General features: G+C 36.6%; 1 protein-coding gene across 24 annotated transcripts in view; it reads left to right on the top strand.

The window, feature by feature from the left end:
* Nucleotides 1-23,380, top strand: part of DLG2 (discs large MAGUK scaffold protein 2) — a 1,004,454-nt gene that overhangs the window by 595,447 nt on the left and 385,627 nt on the right. For all 24 annotated transcript variants that reach the window (XM_051779210.1, XM_051779204.1, XM_051779229.1 and 21 more), the window contains one exon: nucleotides 8,096-8,149. In XM_051779210.1, the coding sequence (XP_051635170.1) occupies nucleotides 8,096-8,149 (54 nt within the window). The remainder of the gene's footprint in view (nucleotides 1-8,095; nucleotides 8,150-23,380) is intronic.

The raw sequence follows: 23,380 nt of genomic DNA, 5'->3' as shown, positions 1-23,380 counted from the left end.
TTACACTCAAACTTCAGGTATTTCAGGATGTAGAAAGGTAATGGAATAAGATACTGGATAACTTCTCTGTAGGCTTGGTGTACCATGATTTTAAAAACAAAAAGTTATATGGTGGGGTCAGCCTTCTCTTTTGAAGAGAAAGGAGGGAAAGCCAAAAATGAGAAAATACCATAATTAAGGTTGCAAGTGCAGTCCAGATCAAGCCCTTCCATCATTTTGTTGGGGTCACACATGCATTTGTTTTCCCTCTGGCCCCACTCAGCATTTGGAGAAAGTGTTGGAGTATTTGTAGGTGTGGCTTAGTGGTGGTCTTGGCAGCGCTGGGTTAGCATTTGGACTTGACAACCTTAGAGGTCTTTTCCAGACTAAATGACTTTATGATTCTATAAAAGAATGGCTATAGTTTTTTGCTTTGCTTTTGTTTTTCTCTCTTGGGAAGGAGTTTTATCTTTGTGCACACCAAGGCTGAAAGAAAAAAGGAAAAAAGAAGCATGCAGCTGGGTTAAATAGGATGCCTAAAATCACAGAATCATAGAATATTCTGAGTTGGAAGGTACCCTAAAGAATCATCAAACCCAACTCCTAGCCCTGCACAAGACATCCCCAAGAATCACACCATGTGCCTGAGAACACTGTCCAAATGCTTCTTGAACTCTATCAGGCTTGGTGCTGTGACCACTTTCCTGGGGAGCCTGTTCCAGTACCCAACCAAACCACCCTCTGGGTGAAGAAACTTTTTCTAATATCCAACCTAAACCTCCCCTGACACAACTTCAGGCCATTCCTTCAGGTCCTGTCACTGATTGCCAGTGCTTGCCCCTGCTCTTCCCCTTATGAGGAAGTGGCTTCCCCTCAAGGCCCTTCACCATTTCTACTGCTCTCTTTTGGATGCTAATGTTTGTATGCTTATAGATATCTATATTTATACATATGTACATGTCCACTTGCCACTTAGTTATGATCATTTTGTAAAAGATTAAAATCCAATTGAAGAGAAAAACTATTTTTAAAAAAATGTAAGAAGTAGTCCACACTCATGGATGATGTGACACATTAATATACTAATCAGGTATAAAGAACTTGACAGGTATTTGATATGTAGTGATAGGACAGTGGAGATAGAGCAGAGATCAGAGCTGAGATCTGTGTCATAAATTAATGTTATGGCCCATTCACTTTCAAAAGGCCAAGAACATGTGCTGAAGTGGTATATGTAAACACAGGATTTAGGCATAGATTTCTGATCAAAGCTGGAACACTGGTGTAAGACACTGCATGAATTGCTTTTGTGGATCAGTAGAGATGTGATAATGAGACCTCTGTGTGAGTCATAATATGGCACTTGGTATCCTAGAATGAGATGGATGGATCCATCCTGTCTAGTGATAGGAAGGTTGTCACCTCAAAATTTAATGCGTAATAACATTTAGTTGAATAATATCTTCACTGGAAATTTTGATGTACCATAATTATCCCTCATTCTCTATAGGGCTTTTCCCATTGATGTTTCTGTGTCCTTTACTGGATCTTATATTGAGCAAAAAGTTACCTACTATGTTAATCATTGCTAATTCAAATTGCTAACGGGTAAGAGGAAACTTCCGGGGAAGCTTCAACAACTGTAAAGTAGGTGCTTTCTTGCCATTCCCTCTGATAGCCTAGGGGTCCACACAGAAATGCTATGTTTTCCTTGGGTCTAAATATTTTTTTTAAATTATGTCAGATAATACAATTTTAAACAGGAAATAATTTCTACATATTAAGTGAAAACCGATGTAAAACCCAAATCTGAAAATAAGGCCACCTTCTTTGAAAGGTATAATTTATGTTTAAATTAAGTTACTTTATATAAGGTTGCATTAGATATGTAGGGAGTGGTCTTGAGGATTTCTTGAGGCATTTTGCTTCTATTCTTGACAGCTGCAGCCTGCAAGCAGAGCTGCTTTTGACTTCTGTTTTATGTTTTTAAGTAAAGGTAGGATTGTCTACTGAAAAGTCATTCTTTAGATGTTCAAAGAGGTTCCCTATCTTTTACATTTTCTGATTAATAACAAGGAAATGACTTTTTATCCTTCTTAGTCTTACAGTTTGTAATTCAGTGGTAAATACAGAAAAGGTTCTGTGTGTTCTGTGATCTTGAGGCCTCATGGCATGCCAGAGAATTACTGTTTTGACATCTAAATTGTCATTTAATCTTTCCTGCCATTGTGTGTAAATGTAAATCTATTTCTTACAATTGTGAAAGGAAACTCTTGACAATATGAAATGAATTTAAACTAATTCAGCATTGCTGTCTTAAGACCTTAAACAGACTGACACTATGTATCTGAGAAATGCAGCATGCCCTATTCATGTACAAATATAGGGCCTGCTCCACTTTGTAATATTAGGACACAAAATGCTAACATTTTGAAGGAAAATAAAATTGCAAATATATATTCCAGAGAGTGTTTTAGAATTTAGGGGTAGCTGCCTGGTAAGATAAGCCCTTAACTATGATGTACAGTTCACAGAGTCCATTGTCTGCAAAAGATGGCAATAAGCCACTGACAACACAACTTACTTTTAAAATGGTACTATGTACACTGTTGTATTACTCTAAATTTCATCACCTCTTTATTTTGAGTTTACTTAAATGTAATAGTGCAAGTAATGATGTTGATTCCTTAACAGGGAAATGAGCAATATAGAATTTTGAGTCAAATGCCCTAACGGCCTCAAGTTGTACCAGGGGAGGTCGAGATTGGATATTAAGAAAAATCTCTTCTCTGAAGGGTGGCCAAGCATTGGAACAGGCTGCTCAGGGAAGTGGTGGAATCACTGTCCCTGGCAGTGTTCAAAAAAGGGTAGAAGGGGTAATAAGAGACGTGGTTTAGTGGTGGACCTGGCAGTGCTGGGTTAATGGTTGAACTTGGTCTTAGAGGTCTTTTCCAAACTTAATGATTCTATAGTTCTATGAAATTAAAATTGCAGTGAGGAATAAGCATAAGTGGGCAGTTTCAAAATGATCACATACTTGATTGTGTTTTCTAGTTAAGAAGTAGTGTGCTGTGCTCATTATTTATAAAATAGTTACCACATAACTATGCAAGTGATTTCATGGTCTGGTGTTGAATACAGCACTGCATAGTAGGAACAGTTAAAATAAAGAGTTATGAATGCTGAACAAAGACAGAAGCTCAGTATAATATGGATAATCTCTACATCTGTGAGTGCTATAAGCCAAACCAGTCAACCAGGATAATGCTAGCACTTGTGGTAAAATTCATCTTGTCTGAGAGGCATGAGTCATGTCATACACTTGTAGAGAATTTGGTAGCAGAGTAAATGTTCATGAACTAGACCGTGTGCCTTTTCCTTCTCTTTCTGCTGGCTTCAAGTGCTTTTACTTTACCCTGCTTCTGAGTTGTGCTTTTGGCGGAAGAGCAACTAGACCGTCTGAATTGCTGCAAGCAGAACAATCTCGTATATATTTGTGGAAGCAAAGTCTGTTGTGCTCAAGTCCTTTAAGAAGAAAAATAAAAAAAAATCTTCCTTTTTACTTTTTTCCCCAAAGCTATTCTAGTTTTGTCTCAGCTATGCCAATCTGTCACTGCAGCTGTCAAGTGTGATCCCTTTTCTTCAAAGCACAGAGATGGTTCAGCTGAAAGCACTGCTTCTAATCAAGGACAAGAGAAAGGTCTGTGCAGGGAGCAGGAGCTATAAGGCTGACAGCCCACATGATACATTATCAGTTTATTATAATACTTAATGTATAGTTAAGGATGGGGGCATAAATGAAAGTGAATGAGGAATGAGGAAAACAGGATCACTCAATTTACTGTACTCACTAATATTCTGGTGATTGGCTTGGTTATATTTTGCAGCTAGGAAAACCTCAGTAAAGTGTAATTCAATGTCTTGGTGAAGACTGAAGAGCAGGTCAAAGGGCAGAGCTAGGAATAAAGTAATTATTTTCCAGAAAGCTATTTCTTCTTCTCACTCAGTCTCAAACCTAGATACAGAGTATGGGTGGGTATATAGATTATGAGAGATAAGAGGCAATGCTGTCTCAAAGACACAGTAGGCAGAGGTTCTTGAGAGAATCTAGACAATTTTTTGTATGTCTTTGTTAATTTATGCACAATTGGAAGTACTGTTGATACGTTGTGGTTGATAGATTTTTCAGTGTTTCCATAAGTACAGAGATACCTGAGTATCTTTTTTGAGAATTTGGTGAACCGGTACATGTAGCAGGTTTTCAAGTCAGCACAGATACAGACACATCATCCTGGAAGGTAAAATCTTTCTGACTCTCTGTCGATGCTGATTGTCTCGATTTATCCCTTCAGTAATTTCACTGGGATTACAGGACTATTTTGTTGCCAGTGATTGCAAACTGTCTTCTCAACTTTGCATGATTGAAGTCTCCTACTTTTCTTTAAAGTATGAGCTACAAACAGGACCCAGCTAATAAAATCATCTCTGTTTCCTACACTTTAATCCAATGTTGGAGCTCAGGAGCTCAGCATTCTTCAAATTACCATATATCAGAGAGTCCGAAGGAAAATGTTTTTATTAAATCATTTTTGTCATTAAAGAAAACAAAAGAAACAAACCCCAAAATACTAAAAAGACAAGTTATCACACAGATGCACTGTCCCACACATGCACACATGCAAACACATGCACAGATATAAACAGGAGGAACAGAAAAGGAAAATGTACTGATGGTATTAGTTGTGAGAGTGGTTGTAGTCACTATATCCATCTGAAACTATTGCTCTGTGAATTTTTTCATGCCCATCTGTCTGATCAGGATAAATGTCTCAGTAGCAGAAAATAGTTTGATAGTTTAGTTCAATTCTTCCAATCAGTAAAAAGTACAATAAGAACAGTGTTGAAATGAACCCTGAGAAATATTCTAGCTTGAAAACTAATTCTTTACCAGCTGCGTAGAAGGGCCAATCAGGGAAGGATCACACCATTCAGAGCAGCTTCATATGCTCCGATTTTTAATGTGGAAAGGATGATGGACCAAGTGATAACCTGGGGATCAGGATTAGGTAGGAAGCTAACAAATGGAAACATTCTGGTGGATGCCTCCAGGAAGTCTTATCAAGGCTCATGAAGGACAGAAGAAGGTGATTACACAGAGGGAGGTCAATTTACAACGGTTAGGTTTTGCCTTGCCAACCTAACAGCTTTCTGTGATGAGAAGACTAGCTCTGTGGATGAGGAAAAATCAGTAGCTGTCATTTGCCTTGATTTTATCAAGGCCTTCAGCACGAATTCACAGTTCAACCACATGAGAGAGAAACCGAATGGATGGATGTACTTACTAGAAGATGAGTGGGACACTGACTAGACCACCAGATCCAAAGGGTAGTGGTCAGCAGTTCAAAGTCCAGTCACTGATGGCAAGTTTCTTGTAGTTTTCATACAGAGTTGATACAGGTGCTAATGCTTTTTAACATCTTCATTAATAACCAGAATGATTATGTAAAGTGCACTGTCAGCAAGGTTTGAAATAATACCAGACTGGGAAGAGCAGATGATACATTGGACAGTTGCTTTTCAAAGGAATTTCAATAGACAGAAGAAATGGGCTGAGACGAACATCACAGAGTTCAATGGGCAGGAATTCCTGCCCCAGGACAGAATAAAACCTGGAGCAGTCCTAGCCAGGCACAGTTCAGCTAAGCTGCAATTTTGTGGAGTGGAGAACAAGTTGCACATGAGTCAGCCAAGTGCCCTTACAGTGGTTAAGGCAAATGGCAAATTGGGCTGCACTAATAACATCTTGGGCAGCAGTTTGAAGGACATCTCCTCATCACCTGCCATACTGCACAGGGAGCACTGTATCCAAATCCATATTCTCCACTGTGTTAAAGTGTGTGGAGGATAACCAAGATGGTGGCACACACAACACAACCGAGTCCGAGCACAGAACATTCAACAGAAAAGTCTACCTTGGAAAAGAATAGTCTGTGGAAAGAATCTATTTGCTATCTTCAGCCATCTGAGGATGTTTAGAGAAGGGTGCAGGATGAAGAATGTGCAGGTTCTGCATCTGCTTATAAGAGGAAGGAATAACTGAGTTTTCAAAAGAAATTACAATTCTCCTAAATGTTATTTTTTGTGGTGTTTCCACATTTGCTAGTTTCCTATTTCTTTAACTTTACTTCAGAAAATCTGATACAGATATAAGGCTTTGTTCCTCAATCAGTTAGAAGAGATTGGTGATAATATGATAGTGCTTTGGAAAATTGATTATGAAATATGTTTGTTATTTTAATAGGTATTTTTTTTTAAATCAGTGGAAAGATGCTTTTATTCTGAAAATTCCAAGCTTTGTTTATCGTTGATAATAGACCAACACAGTTGGTAAAAATAAAAAGAAGGTAGCATCAATACTATAAAAAACCCCAAGCTTTTTCTTCCCATAGCAAAGGTAGCACCCTTTAAGTGTATGGAGTTAAATATTCATGAAAGTAAAAACTGTGATTCTAAAAAGGAAATCCTTTGTTTAACCTTCAATGATAATACAATTATAAATAAATCTATATGCCTGAAGCAAAAAATATTATGATCATGCAGCCTTCAGCTTTTACATATCACTTCAGTGTGTCCAGTGTTATGGGACACAGTGAGAATAACTGGGTATGGGTGTATAATGTCTTTTCAGATACTAAGCATTTTACTATTAAATTGGACCTTACCATGACAACTGGTACATGCCATGAAAAGTAGACACACCAAATTGTATGCATTTCAGTTTTTATTTGTGGCTTACACCGTTGTATAGAAATAATGGCATTAATCAGCAGTAGCTGTCATCCATTAACATATAATTTCTTTGGACACAGAATTATCTTTCAATAATTGCACAAAAACTAGAAAAAAACCCCTGTGATATTCTCACAGGATTTGAACTGTTGCTCCAATGTCACATTCTTAATTTGGATTTTTACTTAGGTTTTGAAATCCTGCAGTGAATATTTGACAATAGAAATACCATTAGTGTTTTCAGTAGTGCCATGTTCATGCCTACCATGCACAAAAAAACACTGTGGTCTGTATGAGTTTAAAGTACAGACAGTCATTCATTGACAAATATGCACTGTAGATAAATAGAACTGTGCCAAACATTAGTATTTTAACCACCCCATGACAGTGCCTGAAGAGTCTTTGCTGCCCGAGCAGGCACTAGTCAAGCAGAGAAGGGATGCCTTCCATCACTTTTGTACAGTACTGACTACATGTTGATCCTTCTCTTGAGTCCTTGAGTTATTAACAATCCCATCTCAGCAGTCCTGCCTCAGTTTAACATTTTAGTGATGGTGTTTGCCTCTGGCCTACACTTTCTCACAACTCTGTAGTTTTCTCCAGTCAGAGCCAAGATTATGCAGCTGCATCAAATCAGAGCTCAGCCTTGGATCTGTACCACGTGGGAAGAGGAAGAGGTTAGGGCACTTCAAGTGGCTGGAAACTAGCCTGAATATGAGTTTCATCAATAAATAAAAGATCAGGTTGGGCAGCTTTGCAGATTCACAAATCTTTTTAATTGGATATGTATTTCAATCTGAACCTCAGCTGAGTGCATATGAACCATCCAGAATATACAGCCTTGACATAAATGTCGTAGTACATGTGCATATACATATACTTCGTAGCATATATAATACTTCTAAGTAGTGTACACATTAAATGTTGATGTTTATCCTCTGTAAAGATCGTGGTTCTGCCCACACACAAAAGATGGACTTGTAAGGTAGGGAAGCTGAAACCCTTAACCCCAACATCCCCTAATTGTGAGTTGAATACATCAGGTTTCTTATAGTTCTACTAAAAAATGAATGACTGGTATTATATATTCAGGATGTGATCCAAAGCCTAAGAAAGACCACAGTGAGCTGTGGTTTCGAGGCTGAGAATCTATTTCCTTCATCCTTAATTGATTGAACAGTACCCAAAGTTATGTACTGTTGTACAATTTGAATTCAATGGGAAGACACGCTTTTAGACTTTTAATTTAATGTATCATTATGGTTATGTCAATATTAATATCAGATCTTTAAATTTATTTTCTCTTTTTTTTTTTTTTCTCTTTCAGGCAAGCCCTGCCCCTATAATTGTCAACACAGACACCTTGGACACAATCCCTTATGTAAGTATTAATGTTTTGTTTATTATTATGTGGAGTTTGTTTATTTTCATATAGAAATTCTGTTCAGTATCTCATAGAAGTTATAAACAGATCTGAAAGTTAAGCATGTCTTTTACAGTTACAGAGTTAATTTTTTTTCTAGAAAAGGAAATCAGGAATGATAATTGCACTCAGGTGAATTATAGCACATTATATGCACATAATTTGTAGTTTATACTTGAACACATATACTGTAACTTAGTAAAACTAGGTTTTCTTTAGGAAAAAAAAATTAATTCATTGAAGCTGTCCTCCTTACCAGGGACATAAAATATGAATATTTCTTTATAGAGCAGTGTGCACCCTGCTAACTTATTAGAAAGATATCTAGATGCACAATATAATATTAAAATGATGCAAACAGCTCTTCATTTGTGTGTCTATACTTCTTTTGTAGATGAAAATTGCTCATGATAAATAACAGTTCAAACTAATTGACTTAGTATTTTCTTATTAATGTCTCTTCTTTTGTACTACTTCTAGGAAAAAAGTTGTACTAAAATAAATGCATGTTTTTATTAGAGTTTAAAAAATCTGTTTTTCTAGAAGTGCTTGATCTTATTGTCATTTTAGACTGTAAAATCAACTATAGTTGAAGGTAAAGGACACAAAGAAAGACAAAGCAAACACATCACAAAGAGAGTTACAGGATTAAATGACTGGAGGGAAAAAAAACAAGTAGCACAAAGATAGACAGCCAGTGTCTAATCTTTCTTCTTGCATCATCTTAGTTATCTTTTTAAAGCTCCTAATTAATGTCTCTCATCTGTCATGTTTTGTCCACACCTGTTTCTTATGATAACAATGCATAGACCTAATAATTATCTACCTACACCAATCATGTTGCTGGGTTCTATCTTTCAGAAGACTGTTGATGATGAAGGAGTTTAATAGGGGTTGTCATGGCCGGTTTGTTTGTTATTGCCAATTCATAAAACTTAGAAGTTATGGGGCAGAGCACATGTAAAGATCACAACCAAGAGTAATTTAGTAGAATGACAGTGCTATAAAGCAGAAGAGAATTAAATCCCTTGTTGGGAATATCAACCATTGGAAAGGGTGGAAAAGTTAAATAAAATTTCTCTGTTAATTTGCATTCAGCTTTCTTAAAAGGTTTCCTATCATTTCTGTCTCAGTTTTCCATCCTGACATCAGAACCATCTGCTATGGTCTCACACTCAATAGGACCGTCTAGCTTTTCTCCTGTTTTTTGATGAAACATTTTACACTTAATGTTCTCTAGTTCTTCCGAGGGATATGGGGAACCACAATTCTCATTTTCAGTGCTGGGCCTGTGCCCAGGATACTCTGCAGCTACAGTGTTAGAATTCCTAAATACAGATGCAATTCCACTAGTGGCAAGATGCTCAATCTATATGATTTATTCCCATAAAACAGCCTATCAATACTTACACACTTTTATACCACTTTTTAGTAGTGTTCCTTTCTCTTAAATAATAAAGAACAAGTGAAATAAAGAAATATTGACAGTAGACTGAGAAGTGTCTGTGGGCTATTTCAATCTCCAACACATGATTTGAAACTAGATAAATACACAGAAGGTGCTTATTTTAGAAACAGAGAACTCTGAATTAGTCACCTTGCTCTTACCTGATGCCTGGGAAGAATTATTTCTCTTGGATATGACACACAGCAGCGCTATCATAGGACTTACTTAGACTAGCCAATAAGAAAGGTCAAGGTGAAGTGTATCTGCTGAGCCCAGGCCACCATAGTGCCCCACAGGACTTTGGGTCTCTGCCTTACAAATAGGCATTTCCTTATGATCAGGATTTGTATGCTTGAATGTCCTCCAGAATGAGGCACAAAGACAAACTATGATCAAATTACCTCTTCCTCCAAACTAATATTTGGGAGAGTGGGCTGGGAGACCTCTGTTTTCCTTCTTGCTCCTAGGAGTAATTCAGTTTAATTTATTTTGGTTTCATTTTGTGATGTTTCCTCTGCTAGAAAGATGCTGTAGTCACTGGACCAGTTACATGTTTGTGCATCCTCTCCTTGCCCAGGGAACCTTCCCAAAACGGTTTAGTGACAGCATGTGGTGGATTGACTCTGGTCAATAGCCAAACACTTTTCACTCCTCTCTGATGTGGGTCAGGAATAAAAATAGGAGATGGACAGAGTTATGTACTGAGATAATGGCAGTTAAATAGGGAAAGCAAATGCTGCATACCCAGGTAAAGAAAAATAAGGAGTTCATTCATACTTCCCATGAGCTGGCAGATGTTTAGACTTTTCTTGGAAAGCAGGGTTTCATCATGTGTAGCTGTTACCTTGGAAGACAAATGTCATAACCATGACCCCTTTCTCCTCCTTTCCCTGAGCTTTTATTGCACACCACCATATGATCTGGAATATCCCTTTGGTCATTTGGGGTAACCTGTCCTGGCTGGATCCCCTTCCAAACCTTTACCCACTCCAGCCAACTTGCTATTGGGACAGAAAGGGAAAAAAGTGGAAGGAGAGAAAGCCTTTGGCAATAGCCAAAACACTGGTGTGTTATCAACATTGTTTCAGCCACACATTGAATCATAGCTCTACATGGGCTACTGTGAAGAAAATAAACTCCATCCCAGCAAAACCCAGTACAACCTATAATATTGTGTGGGTCCTGCAATACAGCTTATTACATCATGGGCTGTTAGGGAGGTTTTCTCTCTCTTAAATATTTGGAAATATAGAGACAAATTTTCCAAACCAGATGAACTAAGTGTATGATAATGCAGCCATCATCATACAATTTATTTTACAGGAAATATAATTTAGCAGATATGCCCTAAAATATTTTTTCTGGACAGGTCAGTTCAGAGAGATAACAGAAAACTAGATTTAATTATGATTTTTGCAACTTGAACATGAGTCAAGCAGCTGCTTTTTCAGCACTGTCAGGACTTTCACACATGCCTGGCAGAAGACTGGAGACATCTTTGGTGAGTATCCTTAGTATCCTTAAGTATCCTTAGAGTTAACTAGCTAGTTATTAGCACTTCTGAAAAGTACTATTGTTTTTTAGTTGCCATAAAATAAATATCTAACAATATTGGGACGAATTATTTTACGGATCAGAGAATCCAAGCTAAATTAAAATGATGTAAATGGGCATAGAATCACTGATCCTCTCTCCTAACTGTAGAGTGTCTAAAACACCCAGAAATGCTGATGTTTGAGAGTATGGTAATCTTAGATCCCTGATATTCATCCCTGATATTCAGCTCCCATTGTCCAAGTACAGATGGAGTCCAGGAAGACTGATGGGAAGAACTGGAAGAATTTTTTAGATCTTAATAATTGGGTCATGTTTCCAATGTTCACATTCTTTTTTCCATATCCTGTCTTTCTCTAGTCTTAGATGGTTGTCCTTTAATTCTTTCCATTGAATGTGCCTTCCAGAAATCTGAGTAACGTTTCTAAATCAACTTGTTAAATAAAATTAAAAGGCAAGTGAATGTATAAGCAAGTGATATGTCACTAAAATTTTCTGATATAATATTTTTTTATTTCTGACTGTTAGGTTTTTATAAGATGCTTTTCATGACAACTAGTTAGTGCTTTCCAGTCAGGTATTTGCAAAAAATAAAATAAAATGCTGCTTGAAAAGATAAAATATATAATTTTCCTTTTATTAAGATCTATTTTTTCTTAAATAACTGTAATTTCCATTGTGCTTACCATAACAAAATTAAATAATCTATTTTATACCATGTAGAAATTATCTCCAAATAAACACTGTAGTAGGCATGGACTTTCAAATTTTAGTGAATCAAAATGGTATTTTTTTCTGACATTACTAACCACAACTAATAGCCTGATAAATCCCTAAATAAGGTCAGGCTATTTTTAGTACTGTTCCATGCCAGTTGGAGAGTTCTCATGATTTCATTAGACTGTTGGCTCAGCAGCATGAGAAACCTGTCTTATTGTTTCATTTTATGCAATGTACCTATGATGCATTTCCATTTCATTAACAGCTCTGCCCATCCTCCCTGTCATCTTCCTCCAAAAATTCCTGAGTGCTTTTGAGGGAGACCCCTTGCAGTAATGATTAGCATTCACAAAGCATGTTCAAATGTCATGTATCCATTGGTCCACCGGAGAGATATTTCCTTTTTACGGTTGGTATACAACTGGCAAACTGAGTGATTTGTCTCAATAGCACTCTAATGATTTAAAATCACATTATTAAGTGTTTTGATACTGTTGACATTCTTCAAACCTTTCAACTCAATAGTTCAGAAAAAAAATCATCCTTTGAGGAACTAAATGGTTTTCATCAATAGGCTTTTCTTAAATGGGATAAAAGAAAAGGCCTTATTCTATTAGAGTGTATGTTATTCCTTATAATTTGGGCCTACAGTGAATAACAGAAGAAACAGTTAATTAGTCTTTTTCTAGGTTCAGTCATTTGAAAACTTTGGCTCACCAAGCTTGGGGAATAAATTTGATAGGAAACTTCGATGGTACAAAAAGAATTATTCTGTGGCATTTTAAGCACAATTAAACATTTGTGGGAGTTTGTTTGTTCTCTATTCTTTGGCTGTAAATTTTAGATTTCTTTGTATAATGAGAAACATTAATTTAATAACATATGAATCATCTCATTTTCTCTTTTGCACAGAATAAGCCTTATTTATTTCTTTTTTAGTTTCCAGAAAGCTGCACGGTTCACTTAGAAGTAGCTATAATGCTGGTTTTGTTGTATCACTTTAAGAAATTGAAGGGAACCTTTCTATTTATTTCATGATGGAATTTTATTTTCTTTTAATCCTAACAAAATATTTAAATAAATTCACTCAGGTACCATGGTTGCCCTTTCCTCTCCCATCTTGTCACAGTGATAAGATTTGGGGAATATGTACTTTATTCTCCTTTCAGTCACAATGAATTCCTCATATTTCTTCAATCTCCCATTGTTTTCCCAAGTTATTATTATTTTATTATTACTATTTTATTATGAGTTATTGTTATTTTATTGCTGTTTTGCTTTGCTAACCATGCCACCTATGCTGAGTTCTGTGCAGATACACTCAAGTTGTTTTTTGAAAAAAGTCATTTTCAAACTATGTAGGTTATGTTCTTGTGAGTTGTAATCAAATCTTTGGATTGTTTTACACATGCCTGAGCGTGGCCATGCAGATGGCTGTGCAGCTGTTTTGGTGCATCACTGCTTAGGGACACTGTGAGCTCAGACCCTTCCTGGAGTGTGGCAGTGCCCTATGACAGCTCCTGCTCAGGCAAGGGAGGCGGGAGCAGGATGATGCCAAAATGGGGAGTTTAGGAAAATTTTCAGCTTTCTTCTCCATCATCTAGCTATTGCACCTGGACTTAGCACATTAGAAGGAGGTACATAAAAACTTAAACAAAGGCTGAAAAGAAAAATAAATTCTTCCTGTTCTGATGTCATGGATGGAATCATGCACTTCACTCTCAAGTAAGAAGAAATAATATATTTTATTGATATAAGAGAGTGAGTTAATGAAGTCCAATAGTAAATGTGGCAGTAGTTTAACAAGAATCAATGACAAGGTACATTTGAGTATTTACTGCATGGAGAACAGAGTCAGATAAAATTTTCAGGGAGATCCTCACATGGAGTCATGAGATTCAGAAAGGACCCTGTTCCATTCCAGACTTCTCAGAGGGAAGTTTAGGTGCAGCTGGATCCACACTTAGTCTGAGATTTTACTGATGGTTTATGTCTGAAGGATTATGTATATGCAATCACAGAATCACAGAATCAATTAGGTTGGAAAAGACCTCTGAGATCATCATGTCCAAGCTTTGACCGAACCACCATGTCAATAGAACACGACACAAAGTGCCATGTCCAGCCTTTTCTTTAAACACCTCCAGGGACAGTGACTCTACTACCTCCCTGGGAAGTCTTTTCCAATGCTTAATCACCCTTTCTGTAAGATTGCCAGGTTTCAGTGTGCTTATTCCTAATTCACTTAGTGAGTATCTGATGTGACAAGGAATCTCTCAACCTTGAGCAGTAACCTTGAGAGGCATCCCTGCCATGCAGGAGAGTTCAACAGTCCTTGGGCTGTCCGCTATTCTTGGAGTAAGATGATTGACTCATAGTCATTTTTGCACACTGACCCAGATGTTAGTTTCTTCCAAATTTGCCTTGAGTTGGACATTGACCAACATTTTGGTTGCCCAAATTAACCCTTGGCTATTGTGTTGTTAACTGTCTCCCCAAACCCACTTTGAGCCAGATTCAGCCCTCAGGTCCAGATACATCCATGACCGACCATCACTTGTGGTGATCACTTGAGCAGGGTTGCTGCTATGGAATATAAAAGTCAGGCTGGGAGGGAGGAGGGTGGAGCACAGAGCCACATCTGACTATAAAAAGGATAGGGAAAATTTACAAATTTCTGAGAGACACACAGTGCCATAAGGGTTTTTATTGGATGATATTAATGTAGGTGCAGCCTAGACCTAGATAATATGTTGGAGGAGGAAGGTGACCTTATGTATTTCTTCAGTAAAGCATGTGTTTTGCCATTACATAATGAATATTAAATGTAATATGTGACTATGGCTAACGAGCAAATTTTTGAAGACAATTGTAATAGAGGAGTAAAAAAAAAATTCTGGTCTAAAAGGGTAGGATCTGATTTTTTTACAAAAGTAGGGAGCACACGGAGTTGGGGGGTTTTATTAATAGTACATTAAAATATATAAAAATATCATCATATAGAAGTATATATTTTTTCCCTTTGACTTCTCTTCAGAATAAATTTGTTGCTTCTTTCTTAATTAGTTTGACCATAGTCTTGAAAATCAGATTGCACATCTTATTATCTCAAATGACTCTTACAGTTTCCAGATTGTTAACAACCCGTTTTTGTTGGTCATTGTTTATTCTCATCTCTCAGCCTGTCAGTTAATGTGGATTACAATGGAAAAGCTAAATCTGATAGAACTTTGTGCTAGTTTTTCAAAGCTGCATTCTCTGTTTTGGCCCTTGAATTGTATTACAGCAATGTTGTTTGCCCTGGCAATCACTGCTGTGTTCTGCATGTCATTGTTTCTGCAGTGGGATAAGAGGTTTTTCTTTTATAATAGCAGTATTGACAGGATTGATTTTGTTTATAAAATATTTTGTGATCATTAGTGAAGAAGGTGCTATACAATACAAGACTAATGAACAACTCCCCTTAAACATGCAAAAATAGAAAATTCTTCATTTTGCTGTTTGATGATCTAAATGGATTCTGGTATGATGGATCACAGAAAAAATATGCTGCTTCTGTACAGCAAAAGTACAGAAGGGATCTTATGAATCTGATTTATTTTGCCTCTATTTCATATCGATTGTTTTTCTACCTGAAAGTGAATATATTTCAAACCTTGTCCTTTAAAATATACAGTTTTAGAAAGAAATATCTTTTTAAAAAGGGCCCAAGTGGTATTGAAGTAAAAATGTGATTGTTTTTAATGGGTTTCTCTTTTAAATTCTGGATGTAGTTTTTAATATTTAAACCTCATCAAAGACATAATTTTTAACTAAGGGAAAAAGCAAATAAGTAAAATACCTTCAAGATTCTAGGAGATTACTTTTATTTTTCCCAGGAATGAACACTACTTTGCATATTTGATATTTTGATTTTTTTTATATTACATAAAAAATCAGAAACCCTTTATTGTGTCTGGATGTAGGTAGAATTATCAACATCCTGTCAATTCAACAAGTAAAAACATCCTTTGGTCACATATCTAATTATTCTTTCAGACTTCCATTCTGCAAAATTATAATACTTTCCATTTTCAATTGCCTGTGAATAATGCTGGACTTAGGATTCAATCAAGAAGTTCTTTCTGTAGATGTTTGAAATGTTGTCATTAGCAGTCTGAGAGAGAGAAGTTTATTGAACTTATGCAGAGAGCATATCATACCCTCATTCGTGTCCTTTGCTTCAAGTAGACACAGCATAGAGAAGATGTAATGCTTCATGCTTTTTGGATTTGGACTACTTGGAGCGCAAATACTTTAGCATTTCAGTCCAGATCATGGGTGTGCTTGAGAAGCAAATTCCCTACGTTTACCAGTCTTAGTTAACACTGTGAAGTTTATGAAGCAAACCTTTTGACAAACAACTAAACTTGACAACAGGCTTCTGGATACCCTCTACACACTGTTAGGCAGATGGTCCTTTGAGTGACAAGGTAATACACCCCTTGAAAGAGGTACTGTGCTTTGCTTTTGCAAGTCTATTGTTGGGCCACTATTTTTATCCTTGTAGCCTCTGCTGTAGGGAAGACAGACAGGCATTGCTCTATCAGGTATTTTTATCACTCTAAGAAAAATATTATATGCTATATACGCATGGGAGTAGGGGAGTGTGTACATACCCCTCCTCTACACTCAACTATACTTCATTTCTAATTTGTCCTACATAATTTTTCCATGACGCTGGCACATACTGCAGAATGCAGAGTATGTCTCTCAAGAGTTGTTTGAAGCACTTGGAGATCTGAGTCAGGCTAGGATTACATCGCCCAAATTGATCTAAATTAAATGTAGTTTGAATCTGGTTTTCGTCTTTCTCTCCATAGCCTTCAATTAGCTTTTATTTTAGTGTAACTTTTTACACTACAGACACACTGCTAATGTTACTGGATGTTGTAGCAGCAGGCTAAAATAAGCTGAGTTGGTAGGTTTGCAAACATCCAGTGGCTAACATATCCTCTTGAAAATAAGCTTTTATAATGCAATCCATGGTCTTAAGCCATCAAACCTGTTGTCTTTTGCTTAAAATGCTTCGTTAGAATATATATAATTAAGACCCATGGCAACTGGATTGGAACTAAATGATCTTTAAAGTCCCTTCCAACCCAAACTATTCTGTGATTCTAAGAAGCTGATGAAGTTCTTCAAGTACACAAGGCTATTTTTCCACAGTGATATTTTTATTTTGACTTACATTGTAATGAAGTCACAGCTCTGGACTGAATTGGGAAACAGCATAAAGAGTACAAGAGAATTAAGTCTATAGACTTAATTTCTTTGTGATTCAAGAAAATGGCACTTGTAGGTAGATTTCACTGTATTAGAAAGGTGTAGAACTTAACTGAAAGTAGTTGTCAAAAATTAAAGAGCTAGCACAGATATCACCATCTTAATAGTTTTAATTATGGAAAAGGAAGAAAGCTGTCCTATGCCGTAAGACTTCATTTTGGAGGATTTCAGATTAATTAGGCACAATTTAGAGTGCTGCTTTCAGAGACAGACATGTTCCTTTGACCTTGGATAATCTAAGAAGTAAAGAGAAAGTAGCTACTCAGTATTGAAAAGAAAGTTTATTTTGATGAAAAGTGGAAAACAAAAATATTGCTTTCATGTATTATTGGAGATAGAATAGCTTGATTTCAATGGTGTTTCATTCCTTTAAGGTGTCTGAAATTTATTTTATAAGAACTCTTCCTTGTACTTTTAAAAATATTCTGGTTTTTTATGTGTAGAATTTTTTGATATTTTACTTTGCAAGCTACCTGTTAAAGTTCAGCCAAGGCAAAGTTGTTATCCTGGCACTACGTAAGGTATCATTAATAATAGCATTGGATAGAAAATATTTCCTTCCCTCATAATCTTTGATGTATTGCTCTTAACATTATCCACTGTGTTTTTCATAGAAGCATTTTTCATATTATTTATGTTAACTTTTAAAAAATTTGACTAGCTACAGCATGTTCTTACTCTTTTCCTACAGCAATATAAAAAGATCTAAATGAACACCATTATCTTTTAATAAAAATGCAAAATTATCCATTAAAATGCTCTCTCATTTTCCTCCATTGTTAAACTATGATTAGCTGATCTATGCTATAAAACTAACACAACTCTAGCACAGTTTCAGCAAATATTCTGAAGTCAAGTCCCTACTGTTGCAAGTTGTGAGTGTAGACTGTTTTGGAATATGACTAATTTCATCCATATTTTACATAATAAAACCCCATGCTACTTTTAATGCAGTGATCTAGTGAATGAGCCTCAATAGTAAATTACATTTTTAATCAGTGTTTAGATGACCTAGCTTTCTGCATAGAGTAGAAAACCCAAATATGCCACAGATAATATCTGTTTTCCTGATCTTAGAAATCACAGCCCTTATTATTTTCTATAGAAGATTGACTTGGTTTGAGGGTAATATAAAGTAGAGATGCCTAAATGAGATAAATTTCCACTTTGTTGAGATTATTAATAGAAGGAATTGACAACTGAAGTGAATTTCTTTTTGTATCTTGCATTAACATATTCAATCAGCTGTTGAGTGATTCATACCTGTAAATTGTTCTGTATAAAGATGACAATAGTTTAAAATTTTGGATTCTTTTTAGTCATAAATTATTTGTCCTGAATACAAGATGTTTTATGTTAGCTAGGCAGAAACACTTTATTGGATATTGGCAGGTGGGATTCTTTTATTTTTTTCACAACTTAAGTGAGCAGTAGTGTGGTCATAATAAAATTAATCTTTTCTAATGTCCAGATCCAGGCCTTAGACTTTGCAAAGGTTATGGAAAGGTGAGCATAGCACACTGTGGGTTTATCTTGATACTAACGAGCTATATTAATTTTTCAAATAATGTGCATAGTGCGAGGTTGTTTAATCACTCTGATTCCAACATAGTCTTTCTCTTTAGTAGAAGCAGATATCTGGTATCTTAATAATGGTCTTTCTTATTCTAAAAATTGTAAAAGTCTTCAACAGTCCATATGACCTTTTTGTTTTCCACCCAAGGAGAAGAAGTGTAGTTTGCAGCTGGTGCTTTCATTACTGTTTCATTTTCTTTAGAGGCATTGTGTATTAATTAGAAGTTGGTTTGTAAAATAAGTCAGAGAAGTGTTCTTCTTTCATTCTTGAGGCATTTGATTTTCATGTAGAAGGGCAAAAATATTTTTTAGTTTATAAACATTTTTCCATATATGTTGACATTGTTGAAAGATGTTCATCTTTCTTTCAAAATAAAGACCAATATGCAGGAGTCATTCTCATGTCTTAAGGAGACTGATCTCATCAATAAAACATGTTGATCCTTAGTCAGGACTGGGCACCCCTCTTTCAATTATATGTTTCAAATGAAATTGATTTCTATATGCAGATCTATTGAAGGAAAATAAATTATACTTGACTTTCTCCCCAGTTCTTGATTTTCACATCTTTTTGATTTTTGGCTGTAACTAAAACCTAGTTAATTTATCATTTGTAGACATTCCACTGTTTTACTAAAATTAAAGCTTTAATGTTGTATGTACTTCACCATGATACACACTTTGAGCACATTCTTAATTTCCAGATCTCTTTCTAGCCACTGTTCTTTCCCTGCTGTTTCTTCTTAGTGAAGAATGATTCAAAAAGATTGTGAGAGTAGCTTTTCTTGTCACATTTTTAATCTTTCAGCTTTGGTGAAAATAGGAGGTACGTAGCAATAAACATGAGCCTGCAAAGTTGAAGAACTTTTTTTCAGTTTAGCATCACATGGTGTTGTAGTATGTGATAGCAAAAAATGCTATATTTGCAGTACATATGCATGAATTATTACAAGATGTTAGGGGGTTGCTAAATTTGGTAGCCTGATAGAGGCAAGGCTGTTGCAACTCCATGCCACAGAGCTCAACAGTAGCAAGGCTGAACCTGTGTTCCCAGTAAGCACATGCACAAACAGAACACATATAAAAGTATACACGTCTGAACAGAACACAGCAGTCAGTGTTCACACAAACAGAAGCACCACCAGTGGCCTCATAGTGTCCACCTCCCCCATGTGTTGCATACATACATTTGTACAGTGTGAAAACTGCCAGTAGCTGGATTTAGACTCAGGAGAGCTGGCCCCAGATCCTTGCTGTCCCAGAAGGTGTTCCCTGGGTATGCAAGCACTTGAGGCTGCAACCCCTCTGGCTTCTGGTACAGCCCACTTTGCACAAACCAACATACACACACTCTGTGGGTCTATGATCCCTCCAGCATGATTCTTTCAGTAGCGGAGCTTATACACGCATTCCATCCAGTAACTGGCCCTGCATCCTTGTTCTTACTCCTGCACAGTAAAACACACACACACACACAGAGGTGTCTCAGTCAGACACTGGATCCTAAAGTCTTTTGGGCAATTGCCATGGAATCCATGTCCCTTCAGTAGCCAGCTTCTTCAGTTGTCTTACTTCCAGTTGCACACACCTGTCCTGCCTTCTGACTGCTTCACCTTCCCCTGCAACTAGTCCAGCTTGATGTTTGCTGGCAACCACCCACTGCTACATGCACCCGCATGCACTCCAGCTGCTGGTACCACAGACCCCGACATACACTCAGAATAGAACACCTCTATACCAAAAAATGGGTAGAAATGGAATTTAAAAGAAGACATGACCAGAAGATGCTCAGATGGCACAGGGCTTGGACAGAGAAGTGAACTGACAAACTCTGTCTACATGCTACTGGCCCCTTCTCTCCACTTATCCCTCTGTTTTCCTGTGCTTCTTTCTCTTCAAACCACTTCTATCCCTACTTTTTTCACACCTTTTGTTCCTCACCTAAAAATCTCATAAGTCTTGTTACAATCCCAAGATGTTCATTCCCTGTGTCCTGCAGTGTCTCCCACCCCCACAGGCAGTGATACCCTCCCCAGGCTGTAAGGTGCTCTCCAGCTGACCCACAGTGCTGGGTGTCACCCTGAGCCCACAGGACTGAGGCTTCCCAGGGAGGGGATGGATCTGTGACAGGTGGATTCTTCCACCTGCCCTTGTGCCTCTGTGCTCATATGTGTGCATGTGCACCTTTGATGGGCTGATGGCTCCTGTGATGAACCCAGGATGAGGCAGAAAAAGATTAATCCTGAAAAATACTTTGTCTGTGGAACAGACATGCTAGAGCACGTACAATGTATTAAAGGCCAGTAAAATATCTGTTTAGTGGCCCTGTGCATATTACAGAATTTGATGTCCAGGAGATAATTTATACACAAATCTAGCTATGATGATCACTGACCATTAACTTCATTAAGTATTGTTGAGATAATAACCAGAATATTTTCCATATCTCTGCTGCCAAACAGTTTAGTTTTAGATGTGGAAGTTATAGGTTTCATTATGTCAGGAAACCTATGGAGAACATAGTAAAAATACTTCATATAACTGGTAATGTATGCTCTACTTCTGGAGAGAGATGATGCGATACTTGACACTTTAAAGTAGTATTGCATGGCATTAAACATTTTCAAAGTACTTCTGTGTTGCAGTTGTGCATTTTAATGTCGTAAAAATATTCTTAGAATGTTTCTTCTACCATAAGTTTTTCCAACACTGCTTTCTTAAAGTGAAGGAGCTTGTTGTGCACTGCAACTTTTTGTGCTTGTTTCAAAGAGCATTATGTGTCAGCATTTTTCTCAAGCTTTCTTTTGGCTTTTTCCTCTGTGCTTCAGTAAAGCATCTCTCATCTCTTCTGTTGTATGCAGTAGTTAATACGTAATATTAAAAGGGTTCAGGTTTTTTTAGAATATTGAGGCAATGCATAGAAATTATTTGCAAAGTAACTGTCAGGTTCAACTTTCAAGATTTCATTATTATGTTGGAAATTAGACTGAAGGTGGATGAAGTGGTATATCCCTCTCTCCTTAGATTTAAGTTGAAGAAATTTTTATGAAAAACTGAAATTCTCTCAAACTGATGCAAACCAGTTTTTTTCCTACCAAGAAATCTTGAGAAGCATTTGGAACAGTTTTCTGAATTTTGGCTAGGTTTAGATAGTGACTGGTAATGGTCAGTCAGGCTGTATTAGCTTCTTCTTAGGGTTGATCCCTGTGAACCACAGTTACATCAATTTTCTTTCTCTGAGCTTGGGGTGAAGAGTAGAAAACCAGCAGCAGAATTAACTAGGCATGAGGGAGCTGTTCTGCTCTGCTTTTAATTGCAGAGTGCAAAGGACTGTGGCTCCCTTCCTGTACATACACTAAAGAGTCTTCCAAGATTTTAAGAGAAATAGTGAACCTTTCTGCTGCTATAAAAATTAAAGTGAGTCAGGCATAAAAAGATTGTCCTGTGGAATACATAAACATTTATTTTTAAATGCACATATACTTTATGTACATGAATAATCTTTATTACGCTTTCTTTTTTTAATTCGTGCAAGTATTTTGTTTACTTTTTCAGGGCTACTCCCTCCTGCTGGTGTAAGTACATCCACAGATGAATAAATGTAACATCAGTTAAACTAGTACAAGCCCAGTGACACCAATGGGGTTGCACCAGTGCTACTGACAGTATAGCTTAGCCTTCAGTACTCTGCCAGATTTAACACATGAGAACAAAAAAAATGAAGAGCATTCTTTGATTATGGGTTGTTTTTTTTTCATGGGGTGAGAGAGCAGTGAAAGGAGTATTAACTCTCAAAGCTAAACAAAGATTCTGGGAGACAATTTTAGCCACAGAAACATGAGTCAGAGTATGTTCCGTTTTAGCAAATTGCAAGAGATTAGATTATGTTGGTTGCATATTTATTTGTTGAGGAAATGGGGCATACCTATTAGATCTATCATATATTATTTTCATAATATGATTGCCACATAAGCATGTCATGGATATGAAAGAATGAAGTCAATTAGTGCTATTCTTTCTTTGCCTAGAATTTTACCAGTATGCTAGTGATTGCTCCCTAAAGCTGAGACACAATTTTATCTTAAGTGTTTAAATGAATCAAACTTAACCCACAGTTTAATTTAATAATGTTTGCCTTTTAAACACTCTAACTAGTTACCAACTTTTAAAATTAAGTCATGCAAATTTTAGTATTAAAATTATTAAATAACCTTATAAGTCCCTAGTTGCAAGTACTTTATAATCTTTCTTAATGGAATAAGGTCAATCAAGTAACAGCAATTTTCCATTTTTATGTATCTTGTGCATGGAATGATAGATTACACAGGAAAATAATTTCTGGAAATGTATGAACTGTTCGAATTTTTCACAGGTTTGATGGATATTCTTCTAAAACTGAAATAGAGGAGAGACAGAAGAACCTAACAAACTGAGCATTTATGATAGCTCATATGTTACCATATCAGCAATGGCAGAAGCACATTAGAAAATGAAAGGCTAAGTGACTGTGAACTTCTGTAGCTGTATAGTAAATGATCTGAATTGTACAAGAAAGAATGTAGTTCTGT

The sequence above is a fragment of the Manacus candei genome, unplaced genomic scaffold, assembly GCF_025592945.1.
Source record: "Manacus candei isolate 608988 ecotype Guabito, Panama unplaced genomic scaffold, ASM2559294v1 h1tg000014l, whole genome shotgun sequence".
Lineage (NCBI taxonomy): Eukaryota > Metazoa > Chordata > Aves > Passeriformes > Pipridae > Manacus > Manacus candei.
Note: the sequence above shows the minus strand (reverse complement) of the source record. Positions and strands in the feature narration are given on the sequence as shown.